Raw genomic sequence first — 21,598 nt, 5'->3', positions numbered from 1 at the left:
GTTATAAGAAAAAACTTGGTGCTTTTATTGTTTTCAAAAACAGATAACAGAAGGAACCTTTAAATAATAAAAGGAAGACCCAATAATCGGATGAAGAAATGAACCTCAGAAAGAGCATGTTTGCTAAATTTATGATAATAAGAAATAGAATAAATGAAAGGGGAGTAGTAGAAAACTTTATATCAATATCATTAGTACAAAATAGTTGTTAGACCTCTTAATATTTTAAAATTTATGCTATCCACAAAATTACGGATCAAATGATAAACTACAACGATGAGTGGCACACTTATTTTATACGTATAAATCTACAGTTCACTGATCATGCACGTTGGAAAGAAAACTTACCTAACGTTATGCGAAACCTATAAATATTCATCAAACTGAGAAGACAAATAACTTGTACAGAACTAACTACATTACATTGTGTATAACACCATTGCTTCAATAACAGAAATAAAGTTATTTATATATCTTTGGTTAAAGTGTATGCATGTGCTCGTAACAATCGGAAGTGTGTTCCATTACTCTACACAAACTTATACCGTATTTTTACAGTGCAAAAGGAGCAATAATTTAGGATGAAACTCCTATCTTGTAATCTGTTCCCTTAAGTTTACTCTCAGTCCACTGAGTGAAGCGTTCTGCCATCTCAGGGGACATGGATTTCTTCCAGGCTCCACTCTCTCCCTGACGAATGAATGTCAAATTGGGATCATCGGCGCCATTACGCTCTTGTTCCGCAAACATCTCGTTGTTGACTGCCGGGTTGTCCTTCATATTCTTAAAACTCAAATGATTTGAGAGGTTCTGAACCTGTTCCATATCTATAGACACCTCTAGGAAGTCTGCTGTCTTCAATATAACACCTGGAAGATCCTGTGAAAACAACAAAAATAAATTGTCAAAATTCCTTCAGGTGATGTACAAAGCAAATTTTTATATTACAGACTACAAAACTTGACATTTAATTTGTAGTTATTGAAGTAGTTTAATTTAATTCTTGCAAATAAAACCGCGTCCCTAGGGTTTCATGTCAAGTGAATGGTTATGCTATGCGTTCACCAAGTAAGAATAGCATTACTTCACAGATATTCTTAGTTGAGCGGTTAAGCTCCCATTACGAGCTGGCTCGAAAGTTTACATATTTTGAAAATGCTAAATTTGAGTTTGTCATTACCAGAATTTAACCTAAATAGTTATTCCCATATTTACTGACTAACCGCGTGGATTATATTTTATTGCCGATCCCGACGCAACCATTCCAAGCGCAGACTTCAAATATTTTAAAGGTAATTCATGCATGTAATTGTACGTGATTGTTGATACTCTGATCCAAGATACAGATATTTTTGATATATGTGGTATTGGAACAACCGAAATGTCACTTTTCGTTTTCAAACTCCTACTAGCATACGCCGCGTTTCAAACTGTGGTCACCACAGTGGGAATCCAGAGGCAATACCACTCAACTACCACATACTTGTTTCAAAATAGGCTATACGTGATTTTACAGTGTCTGCAGAGAAGTGTATAATTTTCAATTACTTTGAAGTTCAGAGGTGGGAGAAAACTCCGGTAATAATAATAATAATAATAATAATAATAATAATAATAATAATAATAATAATAATAATAATAATAATAATAATAATAATAGTAATAATAAGCTGTGGTCTTTCAACCTTTCTGCTTTTTCACTACACGAACACAGTAACATCTGACCTCCGATCACCTCATCCATGCATGGTCCGATATGCGGACGACGTCTTCTTGGCAAACGCACAACGTGAGAACCTCGAAGGGCAAACACATCAATGGAATCATCGCCTTAACCAATTCGGATTTAGCCTAAATACCAAGAAGATGGAATATATGGAACTTGGATGCAAAACCGATGGGACTTTCAGCATCGGTTGAGAAGATCTGAAAAAATTGGAACACTTCAAATATCTCAGCTCTCTTACAAGTCAATGAATATTGAATTTTCAGTACCGCATTGTAATCGAAATCGACTTTCAACCTATTAGGTCGTGTTACGTACAGCTCTTCAACAGGTACTTGACCTTCAACGGGCAACTTAAACGCACTCTACAGTGTGATGGTAGTAGTGCCAGGCCTGTAGCTTAGATCCTTTCCAACAGAACAAGGATGACTTAGGCCACCATAGCTCAGTTGGTAGAGCAAGCGACGTGAAATCGGGTGGTTGTGGTGTCCGGTTGGCCGTTTTTGTTCTGCACTTAATATCTCTTCAACGTACTGAATGTACGTAACACGACCTAATAGGTTGAAAGTCTATTTCGAAGATTTGTATACAGTTCTTAGTCTATTGGAAATATTTCAAGTTTGTCTTAAGTCTCTCACCTAAGATTCCATGATTTTCACTTCCCCGCGGTCTTGGGGTAGTGAGTCTGCCTCTTACGCGGAGGTCTCCGATCTGAACTTTTTAGTAATAATGTTACAGGCTTTACGTCCCACTAACGACTTTCATGGTTTTCGGAGACGCCGTGGTGCCTGAATTTAATCCCGCAGGAGATCTTTTACGTGCTAGTAAATCTACCTACACCAGGCTGACGTATTTCAGCACCTTCAAATACCACGGGAGTGAGCCAGGATCGAACCCGAAAAGTTGGGGTCAGAAGGCCAGCTCCTCAACCGTCTGAGCCACTCAATCCGGCTCTGGACTTTTACCCGGATCTCGGGGCTAGTTCGAGGTCTACTCAGCCTACGTGATAACAATTTAGAAGCTGTATGACGGTGAGATAGAGCCCCGCTCTAGAAAGCCAGGAATATTGGCCGAGAGGATTCGCCGTGCTGACCACGTGTCACAGTACTTGTAATATTTTAACTTTAGTTATGAGCATTTTAAATTATTTGTTACCTAGCAAGTGGCTAGATGAGTATGGTATGAAAATTAGCCTCTCGAAGACTAAATTGATGTCAGTACGTTAGAAATTCAACAGAATTGAATGTCAGATTGGTGATACAAAGCTAGAACAGGTCGATAATTTCAAGTATTTAGGTTGTGTGTTCTCCCAGGATGGTAATATAGTAAATGAGATTGAATCAAGGTGTAGTAAAGCTAATGCAGTGAACTCGCAGTTGCGATCAACAGTATTCTGTAAGAAGGAAGTCAGCTCCCAGACGAAACTATCTTTACATCGGTCTGTTTTCAGACCAAATTTGCTTTACGGGAGCGAAAGCTGGGTGGACTCAGGATATCTTATTCATAAGTTAGAAGTAACAGACATGAAAGTAGCGAGAATGATTGCTGGTACAAACAGGTGGGCACAATGGCAGGAGGGTACTCGGAATGAGGAGATAAAGGCTAATTTCGGAATGAACTCGATGGATGAAGCTGCACGCAAAAACCGGCTTCGGTGGTGGGGTCATGTGAGGCGAATGGAGGAGGATAGGTTACGTAGGAGAATAATGGACTCTGCTATGGAGGGTAAGAGAAGTAGAGGGAGACCAAGACGACGATGGTTAGACTCGGTTTCTAACGATTTAAAGATAAGAGGTATGGAACTAAATGAGGCCACAACACTAGTTGCAAATCGAGGGTTGTGGCGACGTTAAGTAAATTCACAGAGGCTTGCAGACTGAACGCTGAAAGGCATAACAGTCTATAATGATAATATAATGTATGTATGTATGTCAAACAAATTTACTCTAATCGACAGGAACATCTTTTAAACGGTTAAGTATCCAGAAACAACTCGCGAAGCAAGAGTAACTCCATGTCTGATCTTAGAGAACAAAATTGAGAAGGGAAAACGCAAATATGTGGCATTTATGTACTTCTGGAAGTTATAAATAATAACAATAATAATAATAATAATAATAATAATAATAATAATGGACTGAAGAGAAAGGTGAATCGAGATGTTCTAAAAGAAGTCAGTGAGCAACGGAGACTGATCAAGGATATGGAAATAAGTTAAAACTTGTGGATCATACCCTGGGAGAAAATGACTTCCTAGTTGAAGGAAAAATTCTAGCAAAGAAAGGAAGAGGAAGACTACGGAAGACATACTTCGAGGATGTGATAAATTTGATGGGATGTAAAAACTACAAGGAAGAGAAGAAAACAGCAGGATTGAGAGGAGAATGGTTGCAGCGACAAGGGTCTATGATTATTGCGATGATTATGAATGTTATGAATGTAGTTTTTATAAATACATCGGATAATACAACTTCATTTTTTACCAATCGTACGTACCGGTATTCGAATGCTCGCGTACCACACTTTGGGAACCCCTGGTCCTGTATATTGAAATCACGACTTACACTGACTGACAGAGCAAATGCAACACCAAGAAGGATTGGTTGGAAAGGGATGAAAGTTGGGAAAAAAACAGAGACGGCACGGACGAATAATTGATGTTTATTTCAAACCGATATGCAGGTTACACAATGCGCACGGCATCGACTCAGTAGGATGTAGGACCACCGCGAGCGGCGATGCACGCAGAAACACGTCGAGGTACAGAGTCAATAAGAGTGCGGATGGTGTCCTGAGGGATGGTTCTCCATTCTCTGTCAACCATTTGCCACAGTTGGTCGTCCGTACGAGGCTGGGGCAGAGTTTGCAAACGGCGTCCAATGAGATCCCACATGTGTTCGATTGGTGAGAGATCCGGAGAGTACGCTGGCCACGGAAGCATCTGTACACCTCGTAGAGCCTGTTGGGAGATGCGAGCAGTGTGTGGGCGGGCATTATCCTGCTAAAACAGAGCATTGGGCAGCTCCTGAAGGTACGGGAGTGCCACCGGCCGCAGCACATGCTGCACGTAGCGGTGGGCATTTAACGTGCCTTGAATACGCACTAGAGGTGACGTGGAATCATACGCAATAGCGCCCCAAACCATGATGCCGCGTTGTCCAGCGGTAGGGCGCTCCACAGTTACTGCCGAATTTGACCTTTCTCCACGCCGACGCCACACTCGTCTGCGGTGACTATCACTGACAGAACAGAAGCGTGACTCATCGGAGAACATGACGTTCCGCCATTCCCTCATCCAAGTCGCTCTAGCCCGGCACCATGCCAGGCGTGCACGTCTATGCTGTGGAGTCAATGGTAGTCTTCTGAGCGGACGCCAGGAGTGCAGGCCTCCTTCAACCAATCGATGGGAAATTGTTCTGGTCGATATTGGAACAGCCAGGGTGTCTTGCACATGCTGAAGAATGGCGCTTGACGTGGCGTGCGGGGCTGCCACCGCTTGGCGGCGGATGCGCCGATCCTCGCGTGCTGACGTCACTCGGGCTGCGCCTGGACCCCTCGCACGTGCCACATGTCCCTGCGCCAACCATCTTCGCCACAGGCGCTGCACCGTGGACACATCCCTATGGGTATCGGCTGCGATTTGACGAAGCGACCAACCTGCCCTTCTCAGCTCGATCACCATACCCCTCGTAAAGTCGTCTGTCTGCTGGAAATGCCTCCGTTGACGGCGGCCTGGCATTCTTAGCTATACACGTGTCCTGTGGCACGCGACAACACGTTCTACAATGACTGTCGGCTGAGAAATCACGGTACGAAGTGGGCCATTCGCCAACGCCGTGTCCCATTTATCGTTCGCTACGTGCGCAGCACAGCGGCTCATTTCACATCATGAGCATACCTCAGTGACGTCAGTCTACCCTGCAATTGGCATAAAGTTCTGACCACTCCTTCTTGGTGTTGCATTTGCTCTGTCAGTCAGTGTACTTTAAGCACCATGTTGCCTATAAATCACAATGAATTCCACTAGGGTAACTGAAATGACCACTGCGTAAGAGTGGTGTTGCAGGGCAAAAACACGTTCAGCCCGTATGGACACATCCACTGTAGCACGCATGTATGTATGTTTAGTCGTCAGCCCTAAGGCTGGTTGGATCCTCAACAGCTCCGCCATCAGCTGTCATAGATGGCCTAGCCATCATTGAAGGGACGTACTACGGAAATGAGGAGTGAGGTAGTTTCCCGTTGCTTTCCTCACCGAGCCAGAAGGTGCTATTACATATGTCTGCTAAGCCCACTGAAATTCATGCATCAGCCGACCCCATGAGCAATATTTTCAGACCATTCATAGCAGGGACTGGCTGCAGAAGGAATGACATTACTAGCATCACTCATACCTCAGTCACCTCCATTTTGTCGAAGCCAAGGATAAAGCTGAGACAGATCAATGAAAGTAACAAAATTGCTCTAGCCCATACCAGAAGACATAGTGCACTGTAAACTCTAGGACCCGCCAGCAAAGGCACGTATAATTTCTAATTTTCTGAAAACTGTTCTTCTTTTATAAAAGTCCATTTTTGAATAGATAAACTCAAAGACATTAAAATATATAATATTTCATTCCATTAGATGCGTTATTTTCATTTTATGGACAAGGATATTGTGTTGTGTTTACTTGATTACAAACATGTGTCATATAAAAGGAAATTAGGTTTTTTAATTCTATAATGAATGTCAAAATTGAACATAGGCTAATAGACACGTACACCATTTATTATGAATACCCATTAAACTAAAAACAACATATGTACAGAGAAGTCTAGTTTCACCAACAACAACAAAATTTAAAGATGGGGAAATCTGTGTCTCAGTTCAATATGGGCCTATTTATATATTTTAAATTGGAACCATGACCTATGTGTTTTATTGTTTTACTTTTGGAACTTAAAATAGTGTTGATTACAAAGTCATATAACTAAAGCTTTATTGTCCCCGTTTTGAGAAATTAGTACATGTGAACTGAAAATTTACGTATTTCCCGTGCTGCACAGCGAAACATGTGCAGTAGGCCCTATGTGTTCTTTGGAATTACAAAACAAAGTGTCACAAAATTGTACACGCTTATTTCAGATAGTTCCCAGCCCAAACGCATATCCATGTGAAAATAAACAGCATATTGCTAAGAGTTTAATTTTGAATAGTATAGAACCTTCCCGCTTACCACACTGTATGACGAATGGGCAGTCACGGAAGTGTAGTACCTCGCTACTGGTCGAGAACTGAAAGTCATCTTCAAACTAGACCTTGTTTTATGGCAAACATGTAAACCAATCGAGAAATGAAATGGCGTATGGCTTTTAGTGCCGGGAGTGTCCGAGGACAAGTTCGGCTCGCCAGATGCAGGTCTTTCGATTTGACGCCCGTAGGTGACCTGCGAGTCGTGATGAGGATGAAATGATGATGAAGACGACACATACACCCAGTCCCCGTGTCAGCGAAATTAACCAATTCACGTTAAAATTCCCGACCCTGCGGGAAATCGAACCCGGGACCCATGTGACCAAAGGCCAGCACGGTAACCATTTAGTTATGGAGACTAACAACCAATTGATAAGAGAGACAGAGTGCGCTCTGCTTTACTTAGCTTGATCCCGGCAGGGTCGGTAATTTTAACCATAATTGGTTAATTTCGCTGGCAAGGGGGCTGGGTGTATGTGTCGTCTTCATCAGCATTTCATCTTCATCACGACGCGCAGGTTGCCTACGGGTGTCAAATCAAAAGACCTGCACCTGGCGAGCCGAACTTGTCCTCGGACACTCCCGGCACTAAAAGCCATACGCCATTTCATTTTCTGTCTCGTCAACGACGTGTGCTGCAGCTAGGATTTATTACATTATACATATTCTTAAAAACAGTTCATGTTGTTAAAATTGTCGTAAGACCAAAAACATGAACTGTTTTTAAAGCTGTGTTTACATATGAGAGATTAAGTCATCTTGTCTCTTAAACATTTTAAGACTAGGCGAGTAGACCGTGCGGTTGGAAGTGCGCAACTGTGAGCTTGCATCCGGGATATATTGGGTTCGAATCCCACTGTCGGCAGCCCTGAAGATGGTTTACCGCTGTTTCCCAATTTCACACCAGGAAAATGCTGGGGGCTGTACCTTAATTAAGGCCATGGCCGCTTCCTTCCCGTTCATACGCCTTTCCTATCCCATCGTCGCCATAAGACATATCTGTGTCGGTGCGACGTAAAACAAATAGCAAAAAAAAACATTTTATGGATATGTCATTGTTTTTTAGTGTTAAGAATATCATGTATCATCATCATATTTTAGGCTGAAGGTATCTCACAGGGAAGAGACGAAACATGTCCCTTTTTTAAATAAAGTAGAAAAGGAATAACATTGTACTATATTGTAAAGGTGGAGTCACTCAATCATTAAGACATTCTATCTTGCTGGGGCTGACAATACGGATTAATTATGAATTTTTTTCTTGTGGTACCAGTTCGGAATGTGGGTAAGAAATTCGAATTTGCATCTTTGAAGTGTATTTGTCATACAGCCCTAGAATAAAACGTATCATCAATGGGTTTAGTCAGTAGACTACCACTCCATTGATTTTGTAATACATCAATGTCAAAATGTTTGAAGTCCCGTTGCCTTATATACCTGGCTTTGTAATTTTTTTATCTTGAGTGAGTACCATAAGTAAATGAGGTCGTGGGTTTAAACACCTGGCATAGCAATCTGGCCTTGTTTAACTACTTCCTGTGGGTATTTGTTATTCTAAGACTGATTAGTATGTGAGACCTATGATTTATCGTGTGTACATGGTTAATCGCGCCCAGAGTCAGTTTATTCATGTTCACGGTTCATGCCGTGGAATAGGTTTGTAAGGATACCGATGCGTTACTGGTAATAAGTGGATTAGTGTTGATGTCACAAAGAATGATAGTGTTCGCGTACAGTGGAGTCAAGTCTGATATGGACATTTCTAGCTCATGTAAATATCATATGTAATGAGGCTTGTATACCACTGCGATCAATCGTTTTCCATTACTAACCAAACAACCAACGACCATAAATTCATGTCGTAAGGGAATGTTAAGATGTGATGTCAGAACTATTCTAATATTTAAGTCGATATGGCAATAAATAGCGCAGCCGCCGAACGCGATGTTATTCAATTTAACAAGGTCTGATTTGAGTGACTGTTGTAATCAAGTTACGCAAATACAATGCAAGTTCCTTTTATTAAATTGCACCTGCACTTCGTCAAAGTGACGTAGGAGCCCATAGTCAACAGAAAATTTCAATCTACTCACCTTAGTAGTTTCATAAGAACCTTCAGAAGTATTCATACAATCACTTTCATACACACTATCATTTCCACGCACACAAATGTTGCAGGCTATTACATAACATGTTATTATTTCTCCAGTCACTCTCGTGTTCGCTCACATAAGCCTTATTAATTGTACGGTATTTCCAACACATGTTGTTCATTGTGACTCACGGGGCTTGAAAAAGGTGAAAAGTGTTGTTCATGCAAGTTTAGTGAAACCTGGATACACATCTGGTCTTGGTCCCACATAAAGTGTTAAAATATTTTTTTTAACGGAACGAAATGTATTCATATTTGCTGTGAAATAGCGATTATATATAGATTAGACTGCTAAATATGAGAAACAAATTTCGTGGAAGAATAATATTGATAAATATTGGTAAATATTATTTACCACAAACTTGTAACGTAACAGATTTATAAACGTTATTAAATTATATGATAATGCAAAATTCGAAAACTCTTTACAGTGTCAGACTATTTGTCTGAACGAAGACCTATTTGTAATAAATTACTCCCACATTATGAGACAATTAATTCAGATTCGATAAATCACACCAAAACAGACCATTCTAAGTTAAAATGGTATCTCTTATTGAAACAATACAAGATTTCACGTATCGTCGTTTAGCAGTGAATATTCCACTAGATCGGTGGGAATATCTACTACACTCATTATGTTGCTGTGATATTGTACTATGAATTTGACCTGTTCAAGACATGTTTAATTTACAAATTTCCGGAGAAAAAGCGATAAAATTTAATCTCAGAAAAAAAAAGAGGGCGGTATGATATTTGTATATGCGAGTCTAAAATCTGCAATGTCCGTTCCATTTTCCACTCAGTAATTCTATCCTAACTTGCCTGACAAGAGAGTAATAGAATATTCTACTCGACTGTTAGCTCTGCCAATCAAATGACAGTGATGGATTCCGAGAGAGAGAATGGAATTGGAAAACATGCACGTACATTTCCATGAATCAACACAGTTATCCAGGCAGGTTGATACTGTAATTGTGCACCAGTTAGAGCTCAGTGATTAGCTCCTTGTTACTCAATTAGAGTTATATATTGTATTGCAAGAGTTGCTATTCTGACTTGTATTGATAATGGTACATACATACATCTTCATTATAGACTATTATGACTTTCAGCATTCATTCTGCAACCCTTTGTGATTTTATTAAACTTCTTCATAATCCTCTATTTGTAACTAGCTATGTGGCCTCGTTCAGTGCTCTACCTCTATAAATAATTGGAAACTCTGTCCAACCATTGTTATCTTGGCCTCCCTCTACTTTTCTTACCTTCCATGACCGAGTCCACTATTCTTTTAGGTACTCTGTCCTCATCCATTCTCCTCACATAACCCCACCACCGAAGCCGGTTTATGCATACAACTTCATCAATGAAGTTCGTTCCTAACCTTTATCTCCTCATTTCAGTACCCTCCTCTCATTGTTCCCACCTGTTTGTACTAATGATCATTCAATCTATATTCATGTCTGTTACTTCTAAGTTATGAATAAGATATTCTTAGTCAACCCGGCTTTCACTCCCATACAGCAAATTTGGCCTGTAAACAGACTGGTCTGAAGGTAGTTTCGTCCAGGAGCTGACTTTCTTCTTACAGAATACTGTTGATCGAAATTACGAACTCACTCCATTAGCTTTGTTGCACCTTGATTCAGCCTCACTAGCTATAGGCTACTACCATCCTGGGAGAATGCACACCCTAACTACTTGAAATAATCTGTCGGTTCCAGTTGTGAATTCTCAACCTGATATTCAGTTTGCTTGGGTTTCTTCCCTACAGACCTCACTTTAGTCTTGGAAAGGCTAACTTTCGTAACGTAAACTACTCATTGCACCTATTTTCAAGTTACAAAATGATTGCAGGCTTTCAGCACCGTCTGCCATAAAGACGAAGTCGTTGGCATAAGCCAAACTGCTCACTACATTTCCACCAAACTGATACTAATCGTAATAATAACAATAGACTAATAATAACCAATATACGGTTCATCTAACATATGCATGCATTTCGTTTTCTAACATACCGGATGGCAGAGAAACTGGACGTCTTTAGGATGTCATATTCCAGGTAAGCACCAAATCTGTCACCAGCAGAGATAGTTTTTCTTTTTGAAAGCTGTTTAACATCGCAGCAACTCCGATAGGTTTTCGCAGACGATGAGATAGGAAAGAGCCACGACTGGCAGGAAAGCGGCCGTGGGATTAAGGAATGTTACTGGCACGAAAATGGGAAGCCATAGAAAACCATCTTAGGATTACCAGTGGTCGAGTTCGAACCCACCATCTCCCGAATTCAGGCTAACATACCACACAGCCTGCTCACCCTGAGATCTTTTCATTTGACGACGGCGCACAACATGGAGTGTTGGACAAGACTTGTGAAATAGAGGAGCGTAACACAAGTGGAACCAATGCTTAGACTCGGCTATGGAACGCATGGTTGCCAACCTCCGCTTCCAAACTGAGAGTCCTAGGAGATCACGCCTTTTGGTTTTGTCCTACCACACTCACAGGATACCAAGTCAAAAGGCTGATATATAGCTAAGGCGTCTTAAAGAAGTATTCTAGAGAAATGGAGAATGAGTTAAGTTTCCTGCTGCTTTCCTCACCGAGCTACAAGCCACTATAACATATCAGTCCACCAAGCTCACTGAAATATACACATTAATCGACTCTACAATTGACATTGTCACACAGTTCATTACAGGGACTGATTAAAGGACCAAGCGTCACTTAGAATTTTGCCAAAACATTGTCCAAACCGAAGATGATGTTAATAAAAGTATTAACAATCTTGTTCTTTCTCATACTAGAAGCCATACTGTACTGAAAAATAATACAGTTCATCAGAGATGAGTCTGATATGTTAATAAATTCATTTAAAAAATTATTCTGTAAGTAAGCAGGCCAAAGAATCAATTTAAGCAGTGAGTAGTCCAGAAAGTAAGAAAGAAAATAACCACGTTGATATGTTAACAGGTAAGAAGAAAGGAAGAAAGAAGTAAGTTGATACATGAAATGAAAGCTACTCTTCCATCAGTCCTCACTTATCGAGCTGAATTCAATGATTTAAAATGCGTAGCGTGGAACTGAATAATTCTGCTCTAACAGAATCAATCCAGCTTAACCCACTTCAAACCAGTCCAGTCCATATTTCTCCAGTCCCGTCCACGTTAGCCAAGTCCAATAATTTAAGGGCAAGGTAAAGAATTAAATGTTGCTTCTGTTATCGAGTCATTCCAGTATAGTCCAGTCCGAGTCAGTCCTGCGTAGTCCAGTCTCATCTACGTTGCTACACACACTCTTTTTAAACAATTACAGCCGGGCCTTTATTGATGTTCTGTATTTTCGAGTGATGTGTTCCGCGCTAAATGAAATGGCGTATGGCTTTTAGTGCCGGGAGTGTCCGAGGACATGTTCGGCTCGCCAGATGCAGGTCTTTTGATTTGACACCCGCAGGTGACCTGCGCGTCGTGATGAGGATGAAATGATGATAAAGACGACACATACACCCAGTCCCCGTGCCAGCGAAATTAACCAATTAAGGTTAAAATTCCCGACCCTGCCGGGAATCGAACCCGGGACCCCTGTGACCAAAGGCCAGCACGCTAACCATTTAGCCATGGAGCCGGACTCCGCGCTAAAATTAAGTTCACATGGGTGAGAATGGATTTCAGTAGGAAAATGTTATTCAGTAATAATGTTATTGGTTTTACCTACCACTAACTACGATTACGATTGTCTGGGTCGCCGACGTGCCACAGTTCTCCTTTGTGTCAGTAGCCCAAATCTACCAATGTGAGTCTGGAGTATTTGAGCATCGTCAAACATCAGCGGACTGAGCCAGGCTCGAACTTTGGCTCAGTAATCCATCGCTCTACAGTCTAAGGCACTATGACCGGCGAATATCTTATACAACTTGTAAAATTTTCGTCCTTCAGTACATTTGAATAGAGATGGAAAGGAATCATAACATTTGAGTCATCCACATGCATTACAATACTTGAATACTATCGAATGCCGTGAGCAATACAGACCAGAAAGATGTAATTCCTTAAAATGTGTACCATACCCGATCAAGGATACGTTCCATGTGCCTTTCATTATGTACTGAGTCGCCAAAAATCATGGGAAGTGTTGTCCCACTAGAAAATGTGCCATGTATGATCCCTGAGCGTTGCGGCTAGCTGCAGCGTAGCTGAGCAGTCAGTCACGGACACCAGTGTCGTGAAGATTTGCAACACGTCGCGAGTTAACCGACTTTGAACGTAGGAAGATCATCGGCGCATGGCGCATGGGCCATAGCATTGCGGATATTTCACGCGAATTCGGGTTTACGACGTCAACAATGTCGAGGGTGGATCTTCAGTATCACAGAGAGAATGTTACCAGCCGCGTAAACCGCCGCACAGGGAAGACCTTAGGTGCCAAACGAACAGACATCACGTCGCTTCCGCAGAACCACTGGGCGCTCGACGGGCTACTGTGATTCAGATCACCGCCAGTTGAATGTTGGGAGTCAGGACTGTAAGGAGGCAACTGCACAGCATACGCTTCACCAGCCGACGACCAACTCGTATCCATTTACTGACACTTCGACACAGAGCTGAACGACGTGCATGGCCCCGCTAACATCGGCAATAGTCCATGGATGCAGATCAGAATTAATTAATTAATGGATGGATGGATGGATGGATGGATGGATGGATGGATGGATGGATGGATGGATGGATGGATGGATGGATGGATGGATGGATGGATGGATGGATGGATGGATGGATGGATGGATGGATGGATGGATGGATGGATGGATGGATGGATGGATGGATGGATGGATGGATGGATGGATGGATGGATGGATGGATGGATGGATGGATGGATGGATGGATGGATGGATGGATGGATGGATGGATGGATGGATGGATGGATGGATGGATGGATGGATGGATGGATGGATGGATGGATGGATGGATGGATGGATGGATGGATGGATGGATGGATGGATGGATGGATGGATGGATGGATGGATGGATGGATGGATGGATGGATGGATGGATGGATGGATGGATGGATGGATGGATGGATGGATGGATGGATGGATGGATGGATGGATGGATGGATGGATGGATGGATGGATGGATGGATGGATGGATGGATGGATGGATGGATGGATGGATGGATGGATGGATGGATGGATGGATGGATGGATGGATGGATGGATGGATGGATGGATGGATGGATGGATGGATGGATGGATGGATGGATGGATGGATGGATGGATGGATGGATGGATGGATGGATGGATGGATGGATGGATGGATGGATGGATGGATGGATGGATGGATGGATGGATGGATGGATGGATGGATGGATGGATGGATGGATGGATGGATGGATGGATGGATGGATGGATGGATGGATGGATGGATGGATGGATGGATGGATGGATGGATGGATGGATGGATGGATGGATGGATGGATGGATGGATGGATGGATGGATGGATGGATGGATGGATGGATGGATGGATGGATGGATGGATGGATGGATGGATGGATGGATGGATGGATGGATGGATGGATGGATGGATGGATGGATGGATGGATGGATGGATGGATGGATGGATGGATGGATGGATGGATGGATGGATGGATGGATGGATGGATGGATGGATGGATGGATGGATGGATGGATGGATGGATGGATGGATGGATGGATGGATGGATGGATGGATGGATGGATGGATGGATGGATGGATGGATGGATGGATGGATGGATGGATGGATGGATGGATGGATGGATGGATGGATGGATGGATGGATGGATGGATGGATGGATGGATGGATGGATGGATGGATGGATGGATGGATGGATGGATGGATGGATGGATGGATGGATGGATGGATGGATGGATGGATGGATGGATGGATGGATGGATGGATGGATGGATGGATGGATGGATGGATGGATGGATGGATGGATGGATGGATGGATGGATGGATGGATGGATGGATGGATGGATGGATGGATGGATGGATGGATGGATGGATGGATGGATGGATGGATGGATGGATGGATGGATGGATGGATGGATGGATGGATGGATGGATGGATGGATGGATGGATGGATGGATGGATGGATGGATGGATGGATGGATGGATGGATGGATGGATGGATGGATGGATGGATGGATGGATGGATGGATGGATGGATGGATGGATGGATGGATGGATGGATGGATGGATGGAAACAATGACGGCGTGTGTATGGTCCGATGAATCCCGGTACCAGTTGTATCGAGCTGATGGCCGCGTGAGAGACGCGTATGTTCCTTGAAGCTATGTGTCGTGCGTGTCAATAACGTTCTGTCCAGGCGGGAGGCGGCTCAGTTCTGGTCTAGGCGACGTTCTCATGGTCGCAATTAGGCCCATTGTCCGGCTGCAGGGAGCGCTGACAGGTGCACGTTATGCGGACCACCTGCATCCCTTTCTGGTCCTAGAGTACCATGCCATGATTCAACAGGATAAAGCGCCATGTAGCCGCTCTGTGGCACGCAGGTGGTTGGAGGAGCACTCCAATGAAGTTACGACCATACATTGGTCCTCCCGACCTTAATCTAAGTGTGCATTTACGGGATGCTATCGATGCTCTCTCACGCTCCATGAACCCCGCACCAACTACACAAGACAATTGAGGATAGCAGTGCAAGATGCGTGGGTGCAGATCATTCCAGAATGATTTCAACACCTCGTAGTGTCAATGCTTCGCCGTACTGCTGCCGTTTTGAGGACTCGTGGAGGAGCAGATCGTTATTAACATCACATTCAGTGGCTTCCCATGACTTTTGGCCGCTCAGTGTAGGTTTCCTGCGTTTTCCCACAACTTCCTTACGGTGGAAATATCGCCTTCTGAACAGACTTTCCTCATCTAGTCTCCAGTACTGATCATCGAATGAAACCAGACATTTCGTTCTAATCCCTGCCTTTGACACCTTATACATATCATTTTAAACATGAACTAAAGCAATGATGACTGCTTTTATTCTCGACGGAGTGAATTAGAGTTGCAAGTATATTTTTTATAGGTCTTATGGCGACGATGGGATAGGAAAGGTCTACGAGTTGGAAGGAAGCGGCCGTGGCCTTAATTAAGGCACAGCCCCAGCATTTGCCTGGTGTGAAAATGGGAAGCCACGGAAAACCATCTTCAGGGCTGCCGATAGTGTGATTCGAACCTACTATCTCCCGGATGCAAGCTCACAGCCGCGCGCCTCTACGCGCACGGCCAACTCGCCCGGTTATTATTATTATTATTATTATTATTATTATTATTATTATTATTATTATTATTATTATTATTATTATTATTATTATTATTAGATGCAAAAAAGACCAGAAAATTGATCACGCAAAGCTCACTTAGAAGTTGTGCATTTCCTTCTTTGCCAGGCAGCCTTCAGTTTTTCTTTCATCGTGGTTCTTCGTTCTTCTGTCCACTTAGCTCCTGTCTTCTTCTTGTGGTTTCTCTCTGACTCTACTTCCCACTTGTTGATTTTCGTTCTGTAGCAGGTTCGGTTAGCGATGTCGGCCACTTTGATTCCTGATTTTTCCGGGTCTTGGCGGATTTCCGTTGTACACCTATTTGTTTTGATGTTTTCTGTTGCCTCAAGTAAGATTCTTGTCAGTCTGTTTTATGGAAGGCGTTTGATGTGTCCGTAAAATTTCAGGCGTCTTTTTCTGATGTCGGCTGCAAGGTTTGAGAGCTCCTCGGTTTTTGTACGAGATTGCAGTCTATATCCTTCGTCAGTCAGTTTTGGGGCGAGAATTTTTCTGATGATTTTACGTTCCTCTTTCAGGATGTCTTCGAGTACTGTTTTCCTGTGGAGATCCAGTGTTTCACTCGCGTATAGTATTTCAGGTTTTATCACAGTGTTGTAATGTCGAATTTTGGTGAAGATTTAAAGGCATTTTTTGTTGTAAATGTTTTGCGTTCGGCCGAGGGCTCTCTTCATTTTCTGGATGCGGACCTCGAGGGCCTTCTGTTCTTTTCCTGTTGGTACTATAATTTCTCCGAGATATCGGAACTCAGTTACTTTTTCGATTGTGCCAAATTTCGTGTTCAAATTCTGGAGGCTGCAGTGGTTGCACATGACCTTGGTTTTTGAGAAGGAGATTTGTAGGCCGAATTTTTCTGAGCATTTCTTGAGTGTTTCGATTTGGCTGATTGCCTGTTGTTCGTTTGTTGCAAGGATCGCGAGATCATCTGCGAAAGCGAGACAGGAGATTTTTACATGTTTTCTTGTCATACTTAATGGTTGCCAATTTCCTTGAGCTTTTAGAGCTTGTTTCCATTCTCTCATGATTTTGTCCAGGGCTATGTTAAAGAGTAGTGGGAAAGTCCATCTCCTTTTCGGACACCGGGTTTTTATCTGAAATTTTTCAGATATATTTCCCATGAATTTTACTTGGGAGGCTGTGTTGGTGAGAGTTAGTCTGATGATTTTTTGAGTCTTGTTGTATGGAGTCGTATGCTTTCTGGAAGTCCACGAAGGTGCAGATTGTGGGTTGTTTTCTTGTGTGTCGTAGTTTCAAGATGGTTTTCAGGTTGAGTATCTGTTCTGCACAGGATCTGTGGGGCCTGAAGCCCGCTTGGTATTCGCCTATGAGTGGTTCTAGTTGTTCCTGTGTTCTTTGGAGGAGGACTGCAGAGACGATTTTGTATGCGACTTGCACCAGGGAAATTCCCCTGTAATTGTTCACATCTGTTCGGTCACTTTTTTGTGAAGTAGAACGAGGAGGGCGTTTGTCCAATTTTCTGGTAGTTTTTCCGTTGTCCAAATTTCTTGTATGATTTGTGTGAGTTCTTGGAGAGAATTCTTTCCTAGATATTTAAGAAGCTCTGCTACGATGCCGTCGTCTCCGGATGCCTTGTTGTTTTTCAGTCGTTGTATGTGTCGGTATATTTCCTCTTGTGTAGGTGGGGATGAGTCTGGGTTTGGGTTCGAGTGGGGTTTAAGTGGAAACCTTTCCGTTGGTTCTGGGCAGTTGAAAAGTGACTCGAAGTATCTCGCGAGTTCCTTGGTGTTTTCGTCATCTGTAAGTGCCAATTTTCCGTTTTGTTTTCTGAAGCAGAGGTTCTTGGGCGTGTACCCATTTAATCTGTTGCGGAAGACGCTGTAAACATCTCTGGTGTTGTAGTTGAGGAAGTCCTGTTCGGCCGACTTCAGTTGGTCCTCCAGGTATTTCCTCTTGGTTTGTGTGATGAGTTTAGAGGTCTGTCTGCGGACTTCGCGGAATTTTTCTTCGTTTTCAGGTGTACGGTTGCTGATGAACTTCTGGTATGCGTTTTTTCTATTCAATATGGCTTGGTCACATTCAGTGTTCCAAAACGGGTGTCTGCTCTTTTTCTGTAGTGGGATTTGCTCTGATGCACTCTTCATGATTTTGTCGTGGAATTCGTTCCAAGTTTTGGCTGGGAATTTTTCCCACGTTTCCCTGAGATTTAATGTTTTTATTTGTGCTGTGTCCAGTTTTTTGTTTGCCTTGGATTTCTGGTAGAAGCGTTTTGGGATAAATTTCACTTTGATTCTTGTTAGATGATGGTCCGAGTCAATGTCGGCTCCTCTGCGGACTAGAACGTTGTGTACTTCTTTTTGCGCTGGGAAGGAGATGGCGACATGATCGATCTGGTGTTTGCCGCAGCAGGTGTTGGGTGATTCCCATGTGAAGAGCTTATTGGGGTTTTTCCGTAGGGATGTTGACATGATTTTCAGGTCGTGTTGTTGACAGAGCTCGATGAGGCATTTACCATTTTTGTTGGTGTTTTCGTGTGCTGAGAATCTTCCTGCGGTTTTTCTGTAGCACTTTTCTATACCAATTTTACCCTTGTAATCGCCGAGGAGAATTATGGTGTCTTTTTCAGGTATTTTGATGAGTGTGGTTTCAAGTTTGTTCCAGGAGTTTTCTGTTTGTTTCTGATCTTTGCAGTAGTTGGTGGGTGCGTGGACATTTACAAAGGTGTAGTGGCGATTTGCACAGCGAAGTCGTAAGGTCATTAGTCTGTTGTTTATGGGTATGATCTCTTCTACGGAGTTCACGATCTTTTTGTGTACGAAAAAGGCCATGCCTAACATTGGTGTGGCTTTTCCTACTGTTTGTGTCGTTTTGCTCTTGAAAATACGGTAGTTACCATATTCTGACGTCTCCGAATCAGTGAGTCTGGTCTCTTGTACGGCGAGTAGCTGGATTTTTTGCTGATCTAATTCATATTAATCTGAGAAGTTTGCCTACTTGTAGGAGTGTGTTTATGTTTAGCGTGCCGATGTAGAAGGGCATTTTAGTGGGAAGTTTGCCAGAGAGCTCCGACTCTTTCGTGTCAGCCTGGCTCCTCCAGAACCCAAGTGGCCGGTTGCCGCCTTCGTTTTCAGTTGGCGGGTGGGTTGGTTACCACCTGGAGTAATGTTGTTCTTACTTGCACGAATCATGGTGTGCTTGTTCTCAAGCGATTGGGATCGGAGTACAATCAGGTGGGTGAGTTCCTGAAGGTTTTCTGAGGCAGCCGCTCCGACTCGGAGTACAGACGCTGACCAGTTGCCGCACCAAATAGGTGAACAGACGCTACTGGATTTATTATTATCCTATGCCGTTGGCCATCTAGTGGCTCTTCCGCCTTTAGGGGCAGTTTCCCACCCCAAGGGCAAGAGAGTGCCCTGAACCTCTACCCGCTCATCCGCCCTCCAAAGAGGCCGTTGGCACTTGGTAGAGGAGGACCACTTATACCGGTGGTCACTCGGTTTGTGGACGCAGTTTAACGTCATGCCCGGGACATTATTATTATTATTATTATTATTATTATTATTATTATTATTATTATTATTATTATTATGCGTGAATAGTCCCTTTCGGAACACACGAAGCTTTATTTATGATTTCGTTTGCGGAGAATCCAGGATGCTTTCATCTGTTGACTAAAGGTCCTTTTTCTTTCTTCCGTCCACTTGGTACCTGCTCTTTCGGGTACTTCATTCTCTGGAGTAACTTCCCACTTGTCAGTTTTCTTTCTATATATATATCTCGATTCAAAATTTCTTCATGTTGAATCTGTGCGTTCTTCATGTCCGCTTTTGTTTGTTGTATCCAAGGAAAATTTTTCAGTTTATCAACTCTTTCAAGAACTTGGTGTGTCAGTCTGGTTTCTGGAAGCCTCTTAACATGTCCTTAAAATTTTAGCCTTCTTTTCCTGAGGTCTGCCGCAATATTAGATAATTTTTCTGTGGATTTCCGGATTTGGAGGCGGTGCACTTCTCCCGTGTGTCTTGGTCCTAAAACTTTTCTCATGATTTTTCACTCTTCTTTTAGAATATTTTCCAGCCAGCCCTTTCTATGAAGCGTTAGAGTTTCCCCTGCATATAAAGCCTCAGGTTTGATTATTATTATTATTATTATTATTATTATTATTATTATTATTATTATTATTATTATTCTATTAACAATTGGCTTTACATCGCACTCTCGCAGATATGTCTTATGGCGACGATGGGATAGGGAAGGGCTAAGAGTTGGAAGGAAGCGACCTCAATCTTAATTAAGGTGTAAAATGGGAAACCATGGAAAGTCGTCTTCAGGGCTGCCGGCAGTGAGGTTCGAACCCACCATCTTCCGAATGCAAACTCACGTCTGCGCGCCCCAAAGCTCACGCCCAATACCATCGGTAGTAGTAGTAGTAGTAATTTCTTGCTAGTGGCTTTACGTCGCACCGACACAGATAGGTCTTATGGCAACGATGGGACAGGGAAGGGCTAGGAGTGGGAAGGAATCGGCCGTGGCCTTAATTAAGGTACAGCCCCAGCATTTGCCTGGTGTGAAAATGGGAAACCACGGAAAACTATTTTCAGGGCTGCCGACAGTGGGGTTCAAACCTACTATCTCCCGAATACTGGATACTGGCCGCACTTAAGCGACTGCAGATATCGAGCTCGGTAGTAGTAGTAGTAGTAGTAATAGTAGTAGTAGTAGTAGTAGTAGTAGTAGTAGTAGTACACACATTGCAATTGGTAGATATTCCGGTGGTAATGCTTACTTACAGTAATATACAAAAAATTAAGTTAAAACATAAATGACATAAGAAGGACGAAATATAACAAAAATGTACATGAAAACAAAGTTGGTGTATTACAAGAAATGATATGAAAACCAGAAATGCCATTGTAAAACATATTCACGATAACGAAAGGATGTACATTAACATAAGAACCAAAAACTGACTGTTAATGTGACACCAGTAGGGCAACAAATTAATTAAAATCAATCGCATAGAAACTAATACAAAATTGCAGAAAATAACTTAAAATGTTAAATATAATAACAATATTATTTATTTTACGTCCCACAAACCACTTTTTCGATTTTCGGAGACATCGGGGTGCCGGAATTGTGTTCCACAGGAGTTGTTATACGTACCAGTAAATCTATCGACACGAGGCTGACGTA

At 42.6% G+C, this 21,598-nt stretch overlaps 1 protein-coding gene across 1 annotated transcript in view; it reads right to left on the bottom strand.

The window, feature by feature from the left end:
- Positions 1–565: 565 nt before the first annotated feature.
- LOC136857912 (luciferin sulfotransferase) overlaps positions 566–21,598 on the bottom strand; it is a 278,523-nt gene continuing 257,490 nt past the window's right edge. Inside the window, exon 7 of the mRNA XM_067136977.2 lies at positions 566–879. Coding sequence (XP_066993078.2) covers positions 577–879 — 303 coding nt within the window. The 3' untranslated portion in view covers positions 566–576. The remainder of the gene's footprint in view (positions 880–21,598) is intronic.

This window comes from Anabrus simplex, chromosome 1 (assembly GCF_040414725.1).
Source record: "Anabrus simplex isolate iqAnaSimp1 chromosome 1, ASM4041472v1, whole genome shotgun sequence".
Taxonomy (NCBI): domain Eukaryota; kingdom Metazoa; phylum Arthropoda; class Insecta; order Orthoptera; family Tettigoniidae; genus Anabrus; species Anabrus simplex.
The sequence above is the reverse complement of the archived record's forward strand: the minus strand, read 5'-3'. Positions and strand labels throughout refer to the sequence as shown.